We start from the raw sequence: 19,710 nt of genomic DNA, 5'->3' as shown, positions 1-19,710 counted from the left end.
GGCCTTCCCTGGTGAGATAATATAATTAGCACTAGCCACAAAGTACGGCTGAGGCTCATGGGAATGTCATTACATTTGCAGGAACTTGATGACAGACCAAAGTACTAGAACATCAAAAATCTGACTTGAGGATGGTGCTAGATGAATGGTCACCAAGTTTCGGGAGAAATCCATTGTTTATTGCCAAGACATTTCACTCAAATGCCCCATTTCAAACTCATGGTGGAGCTGGAGTAAAAGTCAGGGGACCACCGAAGTCAATAGGATTCATCCTCTGGAGAATATGAATGTTTATATGACACTTCATGACAATCCATTCAAAATATTACATACTAACATGTACATTCATCACTGATTGTCACGGTCAACATAAATACCTGCACATTGGAATTTACATTACACATATTGTTTATTGCTTCATCATTCTTTGTATATATTGTTTATTTTATATTATTGCACTTCTTCTCCTTTTTTAGTCTTTTTTGTCCTTGTGGTCTTTTTTCCTATGCAAGTACATTGAGTGCAATGTTTAAACCAGAGTCAGATTCCTTGTTTGTCAACACGTACTTGGCCAATAAAGCAGATCTCCAGCCATGAGGGCCCTGAAAAGAATGAATTATAGATGTTCTTCTTCGTCAATGAGTCTGTGTTGTTTACACATTAACCTCTCAGGTGAGTACATCTAAGGTGACTCAACTCTTCCTCTGCATTTTGTTGCTTATCAGAAACTGTGATCAGCAACACGCTGGCAAGACAGATGTGTAATGACTCAGGTGCGCTGCCTTCAACATCAGAGCGACTGCAGCCGGATGACTACTGGCAGGCATCCACCTGCTCAGCAGCACCACGTGGTCCAAAGGTTAAACATTGTGCTGCTTTATTAGATCATCAGCTCAGTGGGGTACAGTTAATACTACTACTGTGTGTTTTTTCCCTCCTTCTCACTTGAGTTAAATTGACTTCATATGAGAAGTACATAGCGAGTTATGATACATGCAGCATCGAGGGAATAACATCATATAATCTTCATATAAAAACACAAAGAAACAGAAACGACTCAGACCGACACTGTAAACAACATATATTTGACCAAAAAACAAAACAAAACAACTTGAGATTGATGGTTAGACCATATAGAAGCCAGAAAAACAACCTTGCAGTTTGGTTGCGTTATAAATCCCATCTCACTGCAAATCTAAAACACCAACATGAACAAAAACAAGAACTTTTGCGTCACATGGGGTGCATCAAAGCACTTGTTATTGGATCCAACTTCAAACTTCACTCCGAAATTCACCTGCCAAACATCCGCTCTCAGTGCAGCTGTGCTACTTTTCATAATCAAGGCACTTTCTCTCAGCTGTGTCTTCACTTCTTCTTGGAGTGTTTCATTTGAGATGTCGTGAGATGCGCTTCAGCTTCCTGAACAAGAATATAAATACAGTGTAAATCCTAAATGTCAATGTGTGCAGTGTTAACAGTGAAATTTTGATTTCTTTAGATCTTTAAACAGAGAACAGGCAAGGCTTTATGTAAGAAGAAGCAGGTTTCTCTGCCACGGATTCTTGTCCTATAGAAAACATGCATCATGCACACATCGAGATTAAACCCTTTCAGTCATTACAGGAAATACTGAGTCTTTTATTTTTTTTATATCAATCCATTTGTTTATGAAATGCATTGTAACGCTAGCATAAGTAAATGCAAATACTTTCCTGGTAGTTAAAGAAGTATTCAGAGCCATTAAGTAAGCAAGTATACTGTAAGTAAAAGTTCTGCATGTGAGTAGCTATTATTAGCAACATTGTACTGAAAGTATGAAAAGTAAAAGTAATCAATGGCCCCTGTGAGTGTTATGGTACTATAATGGATAAGTATTACTGATTCATTCATGTGTAAGAATATTGGAGCTAATTTTAACTGGTGGGTAGTTTACAGTTGTGGAGTATAAATGAGTACATTTACTCAAGTATTGCATAAATTCACTTTACTGGAGTATTTCCATTTAAGCAGCGTTACACTTCAGTTACTAGCTACTTTTCAGATTACACTTTTTCAAACCCTTCCTGTCCAGTGAAAACCTCCAGGAGGTGTTCCTTAATCGGTTGAGAATTTTTCTCTTTCTTAAGTTAAATAAAGTCTTTAAAAAGCCTCTTGGATTAGCTGGAAAATGCATCGTCACAAAGCTGAAAACAGGACAGCAACGCCCCAATCATATGATGATCTTATAGAAAACGATGCATTACTGTAGATAAAACTACCCAACAGTATATAAAGTAATTCACATGAGCTCAACCTGAAACATCTACAGAAGTTAAATGTAGCAGTAATATAAATCCACTGACAGGGAGCATTTTTGGGCATGAACATTTTTACTTTTGATATTTTAAGTACATTTTCTTAATTGTACTTGCATAGGTTACTGGTAGGTGAGGTGTTGAATGCAGGATGTAGTACTTTCACACTGTCATATTTATACTTTCGTTAAAGTAAATGATCTGAATGCTTCTTCCGGCACTGGTAGTTCAATCTAAAGCAATGCCTCATATTTAAAAATGATAATCATATGATTTGTATATAAAATCTTTATATGTAAAGTAACTAGTAATTAATAGTGAGGCAAAAAGTACAATCATTTCTGAATTGTTGTATAACATGATGAAATGTACAGGTAAAGTACAGGTAGTGAAGTACATAACTTAAGTAAATGCACTATTCACACAATTACGCGTGATATCCCAGCTCTATAAAAGAAACATGCTTTGCATTTCCCAGTGTGTCATGCTGTTGATGGCTGTACTGAAAACACTTCAATCAGAGAATGAAACTGTTTGAACTGAAGAGGTTTAAATTAGACCCTAACCTGGAAGGCTGTGATAGGCTGATCCTGATCCAATCAGTAGCTGCTGTCCTGACCCTTCCGTACATTCACCCAGTGTGAGATTTAGCGCACACATAGCGGAACACGGTAAGTCTCCTGTGAAGCTTTACCCCTGTGTAAAATTAGCAATTTAATAGCTAATTATCCAGCTTGTGACTTCATTAGTTTAACGATTAGTCCCTAAATACTTGATTGTCTCCGGCGAGACACTAAAATGAGTCCTGGCTCCACTCTAGTGAAATCATTTTTGGGAGCCAAATAGCTTAGCTTACAAGCTAACCTAGATGCCTGGACTCAGTAGCTAACGTCAGCTAATGACTAACTAACGAGTTGTCGATACAAATATGGTTTGTGATTCAAGTGATTTGATGTACTATTGTATCTCACTCGCTTCAGATATTTAATAGCTTATCAACACGTTAACGAAAACGCCCGAAGGCTCAAACGTTAGATGACATACAAAACGATATTTGAGAGTTCAGCCTAATGCTAACTGGCTAACTAACTTATTAGCCCTAAATGTAGGCTAAATAGTTCATGTTAACCGTTTGGCAACTTAAAATGGACTTTAATGTTTCTCAGGCGTGAACTAAAGTTAAACCGTGAGCTCAACTTTTTTCTTGTCTGCTGAGCCAACGTTAGTTAACACAGTGTTTGTGCCGCACAGCTCGCCGTATCTTTTCCAGGCTAACACCCAAAAACGTTAGCTAGCGTTTACCAAACGTTGCTAGCTGAATGCTAACATATGAGTGATTGGAGCGTAGTCGCAATCGAGCTATTTTTTGGCAGCGACCTCTCAAACTTTGAGGTAAATTCACGTTTTAGTTTTGTTGACCCATTAATACGGCCGACTTTGACGAATCATTTTAAACGGTGAACAGCCACAGTCTATTGCATTGGGAAACTAATAGCCACACCCTTCCTTTCGAAACCAACTACCCTACAAGTTGTCCCGAAAATAAGTTCATTTTAATGTAATGTTTCACATGCCAACATAGCGTTACCCGTTTGACTTAAGTAGTCGAGGCAAACATATTTAAAGGTTCTGGTAAAGGACGTCATCCAGAAGTTTGTTTGTGTAAAGATTTTCTGTATTTTGAATTGAACTGCAAAGTAGTTTGAGTGGCCCAGTTAGCCACGATTTAAAAAAAAAAAAATGTGCATGTGCATGAATGTTTTACACAAACAAATGTGCTTGTGTGTTGATGAGCAACAGGTGTTATATGGAGTAAGTTAACTGTTTTGTTTGTTATGGAACCTGCAACATTTACACCTTCAGACTCCATAAAATAGATTCAAATAGCACTAAATCTGGCAACAGAGAGTCATCCCTCCAAAACATAATCAGCACACTCTGTGATTGCGCCCACTGCACAGCAGATGATTTCAATAATTATTCCAATTGACTGGTTTTCCAATGCTACTCAAACTGTGTTTCTTCTCTCTCTTCTCCTCTCTAAACATATAAGCAACGCTTTGAGTTTTTAGTGACTCCAGTTTTATGTAGACTGATAACGTAGTGCTGATCTGAATGTAAACACTTCAACATTTGGTCACATTTAGGCCAGTTTCCTGTCTGAACAGTTTGGTGTGGCCTAACTTTCTGGCACCCAACCGACCCTCAGCACCTTCCCGCTGACATCATTGTACCTGAGCATCTGCCGGGCCCCCATCCTCCCCAGATGTAGAGGGATTTGTCATCTGCAGCAGCCGTGTACAGAGTAGGTTAAGTTGTTTTCACAGCATGAATGTGTCTTTTTTTGTTTCCCACTGTTTTGTGCAAAATGCATTTAATATATGAGGCTTTGTTCATTTTTAGATTGGGGTAGATGTTCACATTTTCTTCTTGATCATAAATGTGGGATAAAGTCTTTATTAGCTGTAAGCACTGTGGCCTACCAACAAGGAGACACTCAGCAAAGCCAGTAAAATTCATAAGTAGGATTGGTGAAGGTTGTCAGCTCAAGTGCTTGATACTTGAAATGTTTGAATCCAGGCTCATATCTAATCAGAGGAAGGCTTAGTTTTCTTATCTGATATCCAGGTTTCCAATAAAGTTTTGTGACACCCACATAATTTACTTTTTAAACAAAGAATGGTGTGCCTTAACATACATTTTTATGCTAACAAATGCATCAGGCGCATGTTGGCGTCAACCTTAGCTGCACCCCCTCACCCTGGTAATGATTTCAGTGCAGCGGTCATGCATGCACCCTCTGATCTCCATTTTCTGTTTGTATGGTGTACTTGAGTAGAGGAGGGTCATTACAATGGCTCTTTGTAGAGTGCCTCGTGTGCCTGTCTCACACTGTGGGTTTCTGGTGGTGCTTCATACATCGTAGTTAGAATTGCAAATGCCAGTCGAGTGTGACAGAGTGGTTTTTGTATTGTTTGTCTCAACATTTGACAAATGTCCGACAGACCTAGTATGATTAGTAGATTCAAAGAGGTTCTTAAATTAGATTTTTACTGTGCATCACCCCCTCTTTGACATTTGTACATCAAATGAAGATTACATTTGCATTTCAGAATGGCCTTTAAAACACAGGTCCTCAAAAGCACTTTTCACCACATGTGCCTCTGAACATGTTCGGGAACAGTTTTGCTATGTGACTATTGGCTAAGATCATGTTTTTTGAGATGAGTTTTTCTGCTGCTACTCATTATCTCTGAACTTCACCTAAAACCAGAGTTCATTTGCTATTTAGATGTAACTAAGCATGAAAACTCTAATTTCACATCCCCTTTCAGTCAGATATATCAAAAGACTAAGCAAATTAGCCAAGTTTTCTCTGAAATAGCCTTGCATAGCCAGACATATCTCTTTCTTCAGTGCTGTATCAGAAAGGTCTGGCTGTCCCCATCTTGGAACTTGGTTTTGATGGAACATTTGCACATGGGGAGGCAAGGCCTGGCATTAAAATATGAAATCCCTGCAAAATAAAGGAAAACAGCTGCTAGCTTGTTTACATTTGTACTACTAGCAACCAGATTAGGGTAACTTACCTTTTTTAGCATAGATCAGTGTGTTGGTTGCCAGCTCAGAGGCTGTTTCCTGTAGCGATGGTGATTTTGAAAATGGTAGTGTGCAGACAGCAGAAGGGTCTGCCATTGGCTGCCTATTTGAGGCCTTTTCATTTGGCCAATGGCAAGCTGATACCCGTAGTCAGCGTCATCTAGTCATCTTTAAAATGTTCATGTCATGTAAACCCAACAATGATGGTTTTGATTATCAGTGTGATGTCGTCAGTCACATTTTCAACCTTCACAAGGCAAAAAACATGAACATTACATAACATTGTGATAGTAAACAGCACCACAGAAGAAAAGCCCTCTGTGTTGCTCAATTGCTTAATAATGCATGTACGGTAATAATAATAATCAGCAAAGTTGTCAAAGATGTTGTTGCTTTAGGAACCAACCCTGGACGATTACAGATTGTTTGAAGAAAAGCGTCTTCATCCTAAACATTTTCATGCCTGTGTCAGTTCTTCTGGCTGGTATTTTCTAGGCCACATACGCTGTCTAAACTGTGTCAGCCTGATGGAGTTGATGATAGGTCATTCTCTGTGGCCTTTCTCCTCCATATTGTAATGAGATTAGGTTATTTGTGGCACTGGAACTGATACCTAGTGACTACACTGTCATTTTAAGAATCTGGAGTCCATATGGGTCATATGGGTACACGTTTTTACTGTAAAGGCACTTAGTTATTCTTTGATGCCAGTGCTACTACTGAGTGAAACACTGGAGTTAAGGAAGCCCATCATTTTATTTAAAGCAACGCCTCCATTGACATGACAGCAGAAGTCCCATGGTAATGGGTGGGAAAAAGAACTCATTTTTTGGCAGAGAAACGACATTTTAATCTGCTGATGTTAGCAGTGATGCTGTATTGACAGGGTGTTCGCACTGACACCAGCTCAGTCAGTAACTTCACTACTTCAGTCACTGTACATACTGAGAGACACAGTCTTTTGTTGCAAGTAGAATAGACTCACAGTGACTTGTTTGTGTCGATGGCAGTCTAAAAACACTGCTAGGGAGATTTTTTATTAAGATTAAAATGAAACAATTTTGTAGAAACTGAATAATGGATGTCGTATGAATTAATTCCTGTTAGGTTATTAAATTTATCCTTAATTTCATTTAGATTTTGTTTAGTTTCATTTGTTATCCTTGTCTGTGGCAACAGTCAGACAAATACAACCACAGCAAAAGACATCAAACAGCGGAGTGCTCCGCAGCGGCATCGCCAAGAATCAAGAATAATGATATTGTCCTTGGCTCAGGGTAATTAGGATAAAGTTAAAGCTTGTGTAGATTTATCTGGCTCATTAGGTTTTTTTCTGTTGCTGAAAATGACACAAAGATCCTCTGTCTCACTTTCTCATTCTTCCTCTCTCCTTTTACAGACCCTTGTGCTGTCCAGTGAAGTTGCCCAACATGCGCGAGTACAAGCTAGTGGTGCTGGGATCAGGAGGCGTGGGAAAATCAGCACTGGTGAGTAATGGCCGCTACCACAGAGGGACTCAGCAGCACGGACAACTGAGTCATATGTTCATTACAGTTTTTATAGTCACATGGTGTTATTGACGTGATTATTATGCTATCTGCAATTAATTACAGTGTTTACAATGAGAAGGCAAATTATGTTTAACAAAATATCTAAAAAGAAATGAAGAGTTGGATTCATAACGCTACAAAAACTTCACTGTGGTACACAAATTTATTCTGCAATTATAAGTATTTGTTGATGTGATATTGGCAGAGACAACTATAAACAAAATAGGGACCAGGAGGCATGAATAAGCCTTATGAGCTGTGCAGCTTCAAGAATACAAATTATCTTTGCTTTGAAATTAAATTGGCTTCCAGTCAGAGATGTTGATGATGTGTCGTAATATTTGAATCTACAATAAGTGAATTTTTAACTTGCGAAACAGATGTGGGTGAAGTATTGCAAACAGTGTAAACTACATGGTAATTAACAAGTTTGCCAGTTTGATTAGTAATGATATTGTGTCTTGATGTTTTACTTTGCTTCATTTGTCCATTTCAGACAGTCCAATTTGTGCAAGGCATTTTTGTGGAGAAGTATGACCCCACAATAGAAGACTCCTACAGAAAGGTAAGCTCAGAAACACTTTACACACTTCATTTGACCTCCTGAACTTTTTCAAAGCAGCTCAATTATTGGCTGCTTAAATGCTTTCACCTATATTAATGTATTTGTTTGTTTTTCTCCAACAGCAAGTCGAGGTCGATGGGCAGCAGTGTATGCTTGAAATCCTTGACACGGCTGGAACAGTAAGTCACGTCAGAGTATCAGGTGGATGGGTCTTACAAGATAAATGCAAACAGGCTCCTGATGGCTTCTCCCGTCTGTTATTGTTTCTATAGGAACAGTTCACAGCTATGAGGGACCTGTATATGAAGAATGGCCAAGGTTTTGCTTTGGTGTACTCCATTACAGCACAGTCAACATTTAACGACCTACAGGACCTCCGGGAACAGATCCTGCGAGTAAAGGACACTGAGGATGTGAGTGTTATACTCTTCTCATTCATACTTTTCCTTTTTAATCAGTAATTGTACAGCAGGAAATGTGAAACATGGCAACATGAACATACTGCTATCTTCATTGGCAGTGTATTTTTCATTAATATCATGTGTGATGAACCGTGTCTCCAGAAGAAGTAGAGCAGCAAATTTGCTAATTACTTTTCAAATCATTGTTTGGTCCATAAATATCAGAAATCCCAATTTTGTAAACCCAGACTAATGTTATCATATATCTTCTTTGCCAATAATATAAAATTTACTATCTTGCAAAAGCAACACATTCTCCCATTTGAGAAGTTGGAACCATCAAATGTTTTGCACTTTTGCTTAAACCCTTACATAAATGATTAAACTCTTAAATCACAAAAGTAGTTGCAGATTAATTACCTATTGATTGATTGATTGGTCAATTAATCAGAAAAGCTCTAAAAACAGATCTGTTTTCAGCTTTGTGACACCACATTGTTCAGATTTTTGAATTATTTATGCAGGAGCATTTCCTCAATCCAAAAAGGAAACACTTCAGTAAAAACAGATCTCTTTTTTTCTCATGAGCAGAAGGAGGAACAAACACTGGGCCTGCTGTTGGCCAGACATGATCACAGAGTATGAGGGAGTGAACTCAGTGTGCAACAAAAAACAACTCCATACATACATGTGAATAATGTCAATTAGGACATTATTGTAAAATGTAACTGGGATGATATAGAAGAGGAAAAAATAAAAAATGGATAAAGAAATATTCAATCCTTCACTTTCCACAATTCAAATTTAACACATTTGCAGAAACATGGTTTTCATTCTGTATGTTTCATCAAGTAATATCAGTATTAAAATGCATTTTTCCTTATTGTTGTGACATTGTTTTTTGTTTTTTTCCCCTATATAACACATTCTTTTAATACATCTATGGAGAGCTTCTCTTCAATGATAACCTTTGGTGTTTCTCTGTATAATCTGCTGGTGTCGCCTCTCAGGCTCATCACCCCCTCATTAAAGTCAGCTCTGTGGGAGAGAGGGCAGAGCGAAGGGGGGCAGGAACTTAGTGACAGGGTGGAAATGTCAGAGCTGTTGTTAGATGCTATCTGCCGCTTTCAGTCTTGCTCTCTTCATCTCTTAATTTAGAGAGAGGATGTACAGCATGCTGAGTGTGTGCTTTATTTATTCATCGCTGGTTGCTTGCTTGGTCTCTTTGTTAAGGTGTCACTTTGTGCACATTTTGCTGTTGAAAATGTGAGATCATAAAACAGCACCAGGTGATGAAAACACAGTGTTGAAAATGCTGTACGGAGTAATCAATGTCTTAACTTTGACATTTCTGTTAATCAGGTTCCCATGATCCTGGTGGGAAACAAATGTGACCTGGAGGACGAACGAGTGGTTGGCAAGGAGCAGGGTCAGAACCTGGCCCGTCAGTGGAACAACTGTGCCTTTTTAGAGACTTCAGCTAAATCAAAGATCAATGTTAATGAGGTCAGTAATGCTACTATATCACACACGTGTATATTGACCAGAAAGAAGAAGACTGAAGTGTTGGGCTGTTTGGATCATTTAAAAAAAGGAATCACGTGAAATGTTAAAAACCCTCTACAGCTGCAACTAACAATTATATTTGTTATTGATAATCAGTCTGGTGATTTTGTTGTTTAATGGCTTGGTCTATAGCTGATCATAAAAAGTGAAAATGCCCATGACAATTTCTTAAAGCCCAAGGTGACAAATCTTCTAAGATATTCAGTTTGCTATCATATAAGATCAGATAAAACACAAAATATTCACATTTGATGTGCTAGAAATCAGAGGATTTTTGGCATTTTTAACTTGAAAAATTACTCAGAGCCAAAAATCAATAATCAAAGTAGTTGCTTGTTAATTTTCTGGCAATGAATTCATCGATTTATCAATTTACTGTTGCAGATTTGTGGCCTGCTCATACATTTCTGCTTTTAATAGTGACACAAAATGCGTATTGTTTCTTTTGTTTTGATAAGAAAAATTCGTTCGTGGGTGACGTTGTTGTTCAGTTTTACGAAGAGCTGCAAGCCTCCATGTAACGACATCCTCTACTTCCATCATACGAGCAAGAAAAATGGCTGAAATAGAATCGGTGACTTTTCACTGCAAGATATTAGTTTTGTGTTCTTTGCTGCAGCAAAATGTTAAAACCGTGGAATTTCCTCTGTTGTAGATTTTCTATGATCTGGTGCGACAGATCAACAGAAAAACGCCGATGGAAAAGAAGAAGACAAAAAAGAAGTCGAGTTGCACACTGCTCTAAAATGCCCTCCCACAGTAGCTCCAGGCCAGGTGAGTGGGTGTTGAAACAAAATTTATTCCAGACATGTTCAGAGCTCCCTCTGCTCTCTGAGCTCTGGATTGTCACTGAATGTTTGGAGGTTTATTGCCGTAATTATTAAAGCAAGCCTGTATTGTATTGCAGTAACAGGATAAACTCAGTAGATGGATGTTGAAAACATTACTGCTGTTGCTGAAACAATGATGACTCATAAAGCGTCACTGTAGGTTTAAGAGTAAAGCTTTTGTTGGTGGGGTAGGGGGTTAAATTAATTAACGGAAGCCCTCCTCAGTCCCCTTTTTGCCTCGTGGTGCCATCAGTCATACCATCCTCTGTCTTCATATGTACCTGGAACCGTTGTTCAGTGTTGGTCGATTTACTGAAACCTAAATGTGTAGAATCAATTTGAGTGATTCACCTTTTAATTTTTACACAGATGGTCCATAATGTTTTATGCAAATGTGTCAAGTTGTTAGACCTGCCATGAATGTTGTGGCTCCACCTGCTGTTGAAGCATTAGAACTGCACTTCAGTATAACAGTGTTTCTGCGTTTTCTACAAATAATGCACTGTGCCAATACACTAGACTTTACATTACCTGCCACTGTTTCCCAAAGCAGACCATAGTGTGTTTGTGTGGGCCTCTAGCTTGTGTGTGCTGTAAATAACTGTTTTACAGTCATCACACTTTGATGTTAAAATCAACCTCTGGAGACTTGAAGCTTGGTTGAGAGATGTAAGTCCATCAGTGAATATAATGCTGACTTTTCAAATGAAATGACACAGCTTTGGATCACTATGATGAGCTTTTACCAAGTTACCAAGTCTCATTTACTGTAATCATTCCCGCTGTTCATTCGTTTAAATGTTCATATAGTCACCTGACTGTTGTTTTAAACAGAAAAAATGTGAACTTTTCCTTTTAAATGTATGATTTGTGTTGCAGGGATAAATTTGTAAAAACACTGGTTTATATTAGTGGCCTCAAACCTTTTGTTCTGTAAGAACGTTATGACCTGAGAGGATGTCTTACATTCGTCCAAACTGCTGTAGCCACTGGTGGTTCATTCTGGCCGCTTAAGTGAATTGAAGTCTTTTTAATTGCTGTCTTTATTTCACTGGGATTAAGGCCCAAAGCAGATTCAGGTAGAGGTCTCAAACTGCTGGCCCACAACACAGTTTTCTCAGGTTTCCCACTCTTTGAGGATGTTTTTTTTCCCCCCCACATTTGATTTTAGAGTAATTTAATTTTATTGTAAGCCTGCCAAACTGCAGCATAAAAACAGGCTGTTTATTTTACATTTAACAAGCTGCAACAAAAGCACTTAAACTCAGACTAGCAGCACTCTGATTTACAGAGACACACCTGGCACCAAAATGTCTCCTTTTAAACCTGAAAGAGCGGTTTACCTGCAGCACAGACTGTTTCAAGAGACGTAGACAGCTGATTGTATTTTCATGGAGATTTAGCAGGACTGCTTCCTGTCTCATCTGCAAGGAGGAAGTTGCTGTTAGCTAAGCGTACAATGTCAGAGGCAGTACTTAACTGAACCTGCAGAGCAGTGCAACAGGGAGGGGATGGAAACATTGCTGATTGATCCACTATAGAACGGCCTGCCCAGTGGCTCTCATGTCATTTGAGTTTGAGACCTCTGCGCCCATCTGAGGCTCCTCTTTCTCTGCAAACAGCTCATGTTCTACACAATGTTAAATATGCACTGACATTTTTTTTTTCTTGCTTGCAGAAACTCGTAATGATTAACTGTTTCCCAGTGGATCGTGCCAGCATTCCAAGTCCTCTCCAGAGCATTTTGAAAAAGGCTGACAGAGATACTTCACCACTCGCAAAATGGCAGGAGACGGCACATACTCTCAAGATACTCTTCTCTGCTTTTTAATGGCAAAGAAATCCACCTTTTTTTTGTATTGTCAGCCTGATGACAACTCTTTTTGTTTTAAGTTTGTTTTCTTCTCCGAGGTGTCTTTCTTTTGGAAATATCGGTGTAAAAGAAGAGACCGTGGGTTTAAATCCATGTATGGGAACTAAAATGTTTTATCAAAAGTAACATCAGTCTTTGGCATATTGTGACAATACGTTTGCAAAAGAAAACATGTGAAATGTTGGCCTACATTTCTGCACTAACAGTGTCAACAGAGATGCATCATTGTCCATAAGTTACTCGCTCCTACTTACAAGGATGTGTATTGATGAGATAACATCTTTCCTAAGTGACTTTGTTTTATATTGAAAGCTGCAAGCCTTCCATATTTCCCATAATATATTCTACTTCCATTTTTGCATAATAAAGCTAAGGAAATTAGTATTTTATAGACTGATGGGGAAAATGGTGTGTTCTGATTTGTGTCTTGAGGCTGAAAATATATTGTACTAAAACCAACTCTAATATTGCTGTCACAGATGATTTTCCAGCTTTTATGAATGATTAAATTTTAGTACATTTTCATTATTTTTGGTCTCCTGTCTTTTCTAATGACGATTGCATGTTGTGTTGTTAAACATCTTAAGTATTTTAGCATTGTTTTAATAATCATGAGGTATAATTCTAAATATTTGTTCAAAATATGTGTGCTGAAGCTAATGCAAACAAAACATTTTTAATGGTTTTGTCCATTGTGTTTTCTCCACAGAAGAAAATAGCTGAAGGCTGTAATGTATTGGTAAAGTTCTGGTTTAGGTGTGGTCAGGATCAATGACAGTGACAGGATCAATACCTCCAAGAGGGCCTCGACGAGCTGAAAGTGTAACTATAGTGTTTCCTGTTGGCAGAAGTGACAGCCTAAGCCCGAGTCATGAGAGTTTTAGCGGAGGTGTTGAGTCAGCTGAGCTGCAGCAGAGGCTGGAGCCAAGAGAGGAAGGAGCAGAGAAAGAGGAACCCTGACTGCAGGCTGAGAGGTGAAGGCAGCAAAAGCAGAATAGAAACTGACTGGTCAGATGGTGGACTCGCACACCTCAGAATGATGGTGAGACACAAAAGCCTCTTTATGGTTCAGTAACACTTCACTGCAAATATAACCTCATGATTCCCTGACGGTCTGAGATGTGAAGCTTTACACCAGAGCACACAGGTGCAAATATATCTATAGATGCGTGCCTGTGAATTTGAACTATGCAGTGACGGAAATTAACTTCACTCAAGCACTGCACTGAATAACAATTCAAAAAGTACTATTACTAAGTAAGTGAAGTTTCTTTAAATGGGACCAGGTTTGAAGTACATAGCTTCTAGAACACAATTTATCTGTCAGCTTTAGTTACTTTACAGATTAACATTTTACATAAAAATACTTTGAGTCTTTTGTCGCTGAGTTGTTGACAGGTCCCCCAGAGAGATCTGCCTGTAAACCTGGTTTCATTTAAATAACTGTTTAAAGCCTAAAGAGGTGATATTATCCAATATTTCACAAAAAAGTAAAGTGAAAAAAGTAAAAAAAATTAAACAAATGTGTTTATTAGACTTTATTTTTTTTTCTTCTCTCCTGCCCCAGTGACCATCTTATGACCTATAACGTATTCACTGCATCTTGTGACCCTATTGAGGACCCCTGACCCCCGGGTTTGGAACCATGTGGCTTAACTCTACAAAATGCCAATCACACTGATGCAGTATTATCCAATAATGTAATATATAATACAGTAGTACATCAGTCACAGAGGCAATTTGCTGCATAACGAGGCATTTTAATTTTGATGTGCTTTTACAGAAGTGCGGTTTTGAATGCAGTTCCTTGTACTGTTTCTAGATTGTTGTACTTTTACTTATCGGAGTACTTCTGCAACCACTAGTATGAAGTAAGCTGATTTCTGAATCACTAAAGGTCGCAGTTCCTCTGGTCCTGCTGTATAAGTGGACTCCAGCCTGTGCAGGAATATGAACGATGATAACCTCCAGCTGGGACCCAACACTCAAAGCCCCCTTTGATTGACAGAAACCTTGTTCCTGGAGGCATCAGACCAGACCTGCAGCTTTTATGTCGTCGCAATTAAAATCCCATTTCCTCTGTATTATCATCGCTGATTGATGACTCGGTGACTCGCCATCTCTCTCACCTACCCCGGCCCTCCTCCCTGCCTCATTTCCCCTCCCTCTCTCCCGCACGCATGCATACAGACCGACAGGCTACGCGACCCCCCTCCCCCCCTTCCATCATTTTCCCATCTCTTACTCACTCTCTTCCCTACAACAAACATGGCCGCGAAATCTGATGGTGCACCCGTCTCTCTACGAAACGAAATCCCACCCGAGTGTCCTTCCAGGTCGGACCCGCGGCCTCCTCAGCACCGTCCCGCCGAGCAGCGCTACTCCCTCCCGGACTGCTGCTGGACGCTGTGCGCCCTTTTGGTCTTCTTCTCGGACGGGGCCTCAGACCTGTGGCTGGCCGCGGACTACTACCTAAGGAGGGACTACTGGTGCTTTGCACTGACTCTGGTCTTTGTGATAGTCCCGTCCGTGGTCGTGCAAGTGTTGAGCTTCCGATGGTTCGCCTACGATTTCTCGAAAACCATCGAGAGCGGCACGGCGGCGGCCGCCGTGGTGGCTGCGTCGGGAGCGGAGGAGAGCGACTTCAGCACCAAGGGCAGCGGCGAGCGGGGCGCTGGCCGCACTGCCGCGGCCGGGGTGCTGCCGGGGCCGGGCACCGGGGGAGGAGCCCGGGGCTGCTGCAGAGTCTTCATGTGGCTCTTCCAGGCCATCATTCACATATTTCAGCTGGCACAGGTCTGGAGGTAAGTCTGAACACTCATAACGTGATCCGAGAGGAGGGGGAAACTATACATTCAGCATTCAGCATCTGCTTGTGTGTGTGTGTGTGTGTGTGTGTGTGTGTGTGTGCACATGCAGTCTCCAAAGCCCAGCATCACTCCCTGTAGCTCAACGCTTATGAAACGTAATCATTCAGGGAGGACTGTGCCCAAAATGCCAGAAAGTCTTTTTGTATTGTTTGACGTTTCTCCCCAGCTTGGAAAGGGAGAATCAGACTCCACCCACTCCTCCCCCCAACCCCCTGACGCGCTTTTAGGTCAATCATCTCCCGGGAAAATCATCAGCTCCACACCAATCGCCTTATATAGAAAAATAAAAAAAGGAGTGTGACTGCTGAAGAAAGTGAATAGTCATAAATGTCATGAGAGTTGCTTCCTATTTGCAGTGATGTGTGTACCCGCCTCCCTCACTGTCTGGTGTATTTTCAGCTCTTAGCTTGAGGCTCCTTCTCTTTATGTTTGTAAAATCCATATTCTCAAATCTCCCGGCAGGTTTGAGACTGTAAGCCCGTTTCTCTCCGCAGAGCCCGAACATGTTTAATTACCAGGCATGCTCCGAGACTAAAAACAAACCAGTGTGCACTGTGGCATTACTCTCACTTGGATGGTAGTAGGTCTGTAGGTCAGCTACTCAGTCAGCGATGGTGAGGCAGCGCTCAAGCCTCCAGTGCCCTGATAGGGTTTGACAGGCTTGAACTGCTGCCAGTCAGAGGGAGGCGTTCAGCTGAACTGTGGTGGGAGGAGGGTTAGACGAAATGCGATGTTACTCAAAGACAAGTTCTATTTTACAGACTCTCTGGGATGTTACAGAGAGACAAATTATGTGTAATGATGAAATCAGATGCAAATCAGCTGTTTGATTTATCTGTAGGCTTCTGTCTGTGTCTGCCTTTGTGGTCTCTCTCTTCCTGCCTCTTTAGACAGCCCTTTGGGTAATATATATTGATTCCTTATTTCCTCTTGGAGACTTAGGCCTCTATGTGTGAGTGTGTCCAGGAGCACATTAAAACATTGCGGCGGCACAGAATTACCGGTAATGCCATTAAAGCTGTTGTGTGTGTGTGTGTGTGTGTGTGTGTGTGTGTGTGTGTTGTGCCGTTCATCGCTGCTGCTCTCAGACCAGCGTGTCTGCACATTAAGAGGATTACCGTTGTGTGTTTTACCTTCAGCTGTTAACTCAGGAATGATCCGTCACTGATACACAGTTAGGCAGGTGAATCGGGATCAATTTAGCCCAGCTACCAGAATTAAATGTCAGCGCACAAGAGATGGGATGTGGGGTCGTGTTACAGACACAGTGAGCGTGATGCAGCTGTGTGTGTGTGTGCTTGCGCTTGTGTGCGTCCTCCTGAGCATTTGACCCTCATTACTGCATGTATGCTCTATTTCATCAGTGTGTTACATCCCAAGGCACACTTTGTGTAGCAGGAACCAGAACAAAAAAGGGTTACACAAACTCCCCTTGTGGTTCACTGGGCTTGTTGACATAGGGCTCTTCTGACCCTTCTCCCCGAGGCAATCACTGAGACATTTATAGCTTCAGTCCTCCGCGGCAACCACCATTCCTTTTCCAACTATTAGGTGCTGTGCAGTGATGAAGGTAATCGTCGACACGTTTCATATTTGCATGTCACGTGTCAACACATTAGTGCAGAAATGTGTTTGCACAGTGCATGTGCCTACAAAATGATGTGCGTTAGTCATACAAGGTCATTATAGAGCAAGATGGGGGGGTGGGACCACATGTCAGCAAAGCTCAAGAGTTCAACAAGGGATTTATAGCGAGCTATTTTTTTTCCTCCCTAACCTTCAATCTGAAGAGTGGATTGAGAGCGTTTGCTTCTTTTCTCTCCTCAGCCCCTCATATTCTTCTGCAGCCCTCTGACTGATTTTATGTGAAGAGAGATTGCAGACAAACTCTACAGTCACCCCCTCCAATGCCTGAACTAAAATTAAAACCACAGAGCTGCTTAGTTCAGTTTCAGTCTAATCTAAATCCTAGAGGAGCAAGCAACTAGCTTTTTGGCAAGAACTACTGACAGCTCCCAGAGTTTGGAATAATGAGTTATGACTTCTGAGAGTCTGTGTTTGATGTCCAAAAGTTTTTGAAGCTCTGTGTTAAGCCCTAAAATTCTCACTTTATTTCAAAATGCTCTGATGAATGTGTCTGAATCGGGTCTGCCTCTGGTACGCAGGTATGTCCACGCCCTGTATTTGGGCGTGCAGAGCCGCTGGCACAGGGACCCCGAGCGCCGTCACTACTACTGGCGCATGATGTTTGAGAGCGCAGACATCAGCATGCTGCGTCTGCTGGAGTCCTTCCTGAAGAGCGCCCCTCAGCTGGTGCTGCAGCTCAGCATCATGATCCAGGCCAGTCAGGTGCTGCCCCTGCAGGGTGAGTGCCCCAAAATCACCACATCAGTCAATCATACGTCTGCAGCCCACACTGTGCATGATGAGTCACTTGTGCTCGCCTCAATCAGGCCTCCACAGAGCAAGGAAATGTATTTTCTCGCTGCGCTAAATGGTAAGACAGCGACCCCAGAGTCATTTCCATGTCTCAATTGCTCAGCCTCTCTCTTCCCTCTGTGTCCCCAGGGCTTTCAGCTTCTGCCTCGCTGATATCCCTCGCCTGGATGATCGCCTCCTATCAGAAAGTCCTGAGGGACTCCCGAGACGACAAGCTACCCATGACCTACAAGGCCGTCATAGTTCAGATTCTGTGGCACCTGTTCACCATCGGGGCCCGCACTCTGGCCTTCGCCCTCTTTGCCTCAGTGTTCCAGCTTTACTTTGGCATCTTCATTGTGGCCCACTGGTGCATCATGACATTTTGGATAATTCAAGGCGAAACAGACTTCTGCATGTCCAAATGGGAGGAGATCATCTATAACATGATGGTGGGCATCGTGTACGTTTTCTGCTGGTTCAGTGTGAGAGAGGGCCGCACTCGCTGCAGGATGCTCATCTACAGCCTGACTGTGTTCATCGAGAATGTGGCGCTCACCACTGCCTGGTACCTGTACCGCGGCCCTCTTACCTCAGACTTCTACGCCGTCATCATGGTGTGCGTGGTGGCCAGCAGCTACGCTCTGGGCACCTTCTTCATGTTTGTGTATTACTGTCTCGTACACCCTGACGGCCCAGTCTCAGGGTGGGGTTATATTGTGGAGAAGGAGGTGCCTGTGGAGTCGCTGGCCTCCCCAGCCTCCAGCCTCCCCCCTGACCTGGTGAGCAGCCCTCCCAGGACCCTGCAGAGAACTAAAGGGTCTGACAGAGACCAGGGACCTGGGATCGATGGAGACGTGTTTCAGGTACGACCACCTCGGGGAGCTCAGGCCCCAGTGACCCGCCTCACACCCAGGACAGAGGGGCCTGTCATCCGAATAGACCTGCCCAGGAAGAAGTACCCCGCCTGGGATGCTCACTTCATCGACCGCCGGCTGCGTAAAACCATCCTGGTGCTCGAAAGCGCTGCCCCGGTCACGCCAAGGATTCAGTACCGCTGTCTGGGCACACCCAAAGAAGTGATGGAGTATGAGACCACCGTGTGATGTGCTGAAGGTGCTGTGACTCAGCTCGCTGCCGTGTGGACGCCCTGCCTTTCGTAAAAGTGGCAGGTGGATGACTCTCACTGAGCAGTCTGTTTCGGCTCCACGCCTACTTGATTGCTCTCTGTACTGTCAGGCGAAGAAGGGGGACGGAGTGTGGTGTCTTTATTTTTTTACAAAGGCAAAATGCTGTGATGTTGACTCATGATGGTGCATATTTCGGTTTCTGTATCATTTCTCAGGTCAGGGCGTGGTACAGGAAGAGGTCGACGTTGGCAGCGAAGCTCGCTGTCCAGCGAGCTTAGAGAGAAGCACAGGTAGGCAGAGTAGTGCAGCTGTACGATTATCAATCAGAGGCAGAAAGTCCTCCTCCGTGAAGGTGCTTCAGCACATCCTCTCAAGGCGGTCGACAACAGAGACGAGCCTTCAACATGCATGATTATTTATGGCAGCTAGAACTGAAACACCACTGAACACGACGCAGAAGAGTGAGCAGGAGAGGAGAAGGTAAACTCGCACTGTAATTTTAAACACAAGCTACAATAAACACAACACAGGCACTAATAATCATCTTCATCATTTTCCATAGCTATTCACTCATGTTGAAGGTGTCTCTGAGAATGCTGCTTCAAATCTG

At 41.8% G+C, this 19,710-nt stretch overlaps 2 protein-coding genes across 2 annotated transcripts; both read left to right on the top strand.

Annotated features, from left to right (window-relative positions):
• The first annotated feature begins 2,913 nt into the window (after positions 1 to 2,913).
• Positions 2,914 to 13,210, top strand: LOC121612277 (ras-related protein Rap-1A). Its single transcript, XM_041945059.1, has 9 exons — positions 2,914 to 2,968; positions 4,445 to 4,602; positions 7,297 to 7,384; positions 7,944 to 8,012; positions 8,135 to 8,191; positions 8,285 to 8,425; positions 9,776 to 9,919; positions 10,635 to 10,753; positions 12,488 to 13,210. Exons 3-8 carry the CDS (start codon positions 7,328 to 7,330, stop codon positions 10,722 to 10,724), a joined length of 558 nt encoding a protein of 185 aa, XP_041800993.1. The 5' UTR covers positions 2,914 to 2,968; positions 4,445 to 4,602; positions 7,297 to 7,327; the 3' UTR covers positions 10,725 to 10,753; positions 12,488 to 13,210.
• A 1,740-nt stretch (positions 13,211 to 14,950) lies between these two features.
• On the top strand, positions 14,951 to 19,076 carry xkr5l (XK related 5-like). Its single transcript, XM_041946468.1, has 3 exons — positions 14,951 to 15,486; positions 17,718 to 17,917; positions 18,121 to 19,076. Exons 1-3 carry the CDS (start codon positions 14,951 to 14,953, stop codon positions 19,074 to 19,076), a joined length of 1,692 nt encoding a protein of 563 aa, XP_041802402.1.
• The last annotated feature ends 634 nt before the right edge of the window (positions 19,077 to 19,710 follow it).

Source organism: Chelmon rostratus, chromosome 10 (assembly GCF_017976325.1).
Source record: "Chelmon rostratus isolate fCheRos1 chromosome 10, fCheRos1.pri, whole genome shotgun sequence".
NCBI classification, from domain to species: domain Eukaryota; kingdom Metazoa; phylum Chordata; class Actinopteri; order Chaetodontiformes; family Chaetodontidae; genus Chelmon; species Chelmon rostratus.
This window is presented reverse-complemented; position numbering and strand designations above follow the sequence as displayed.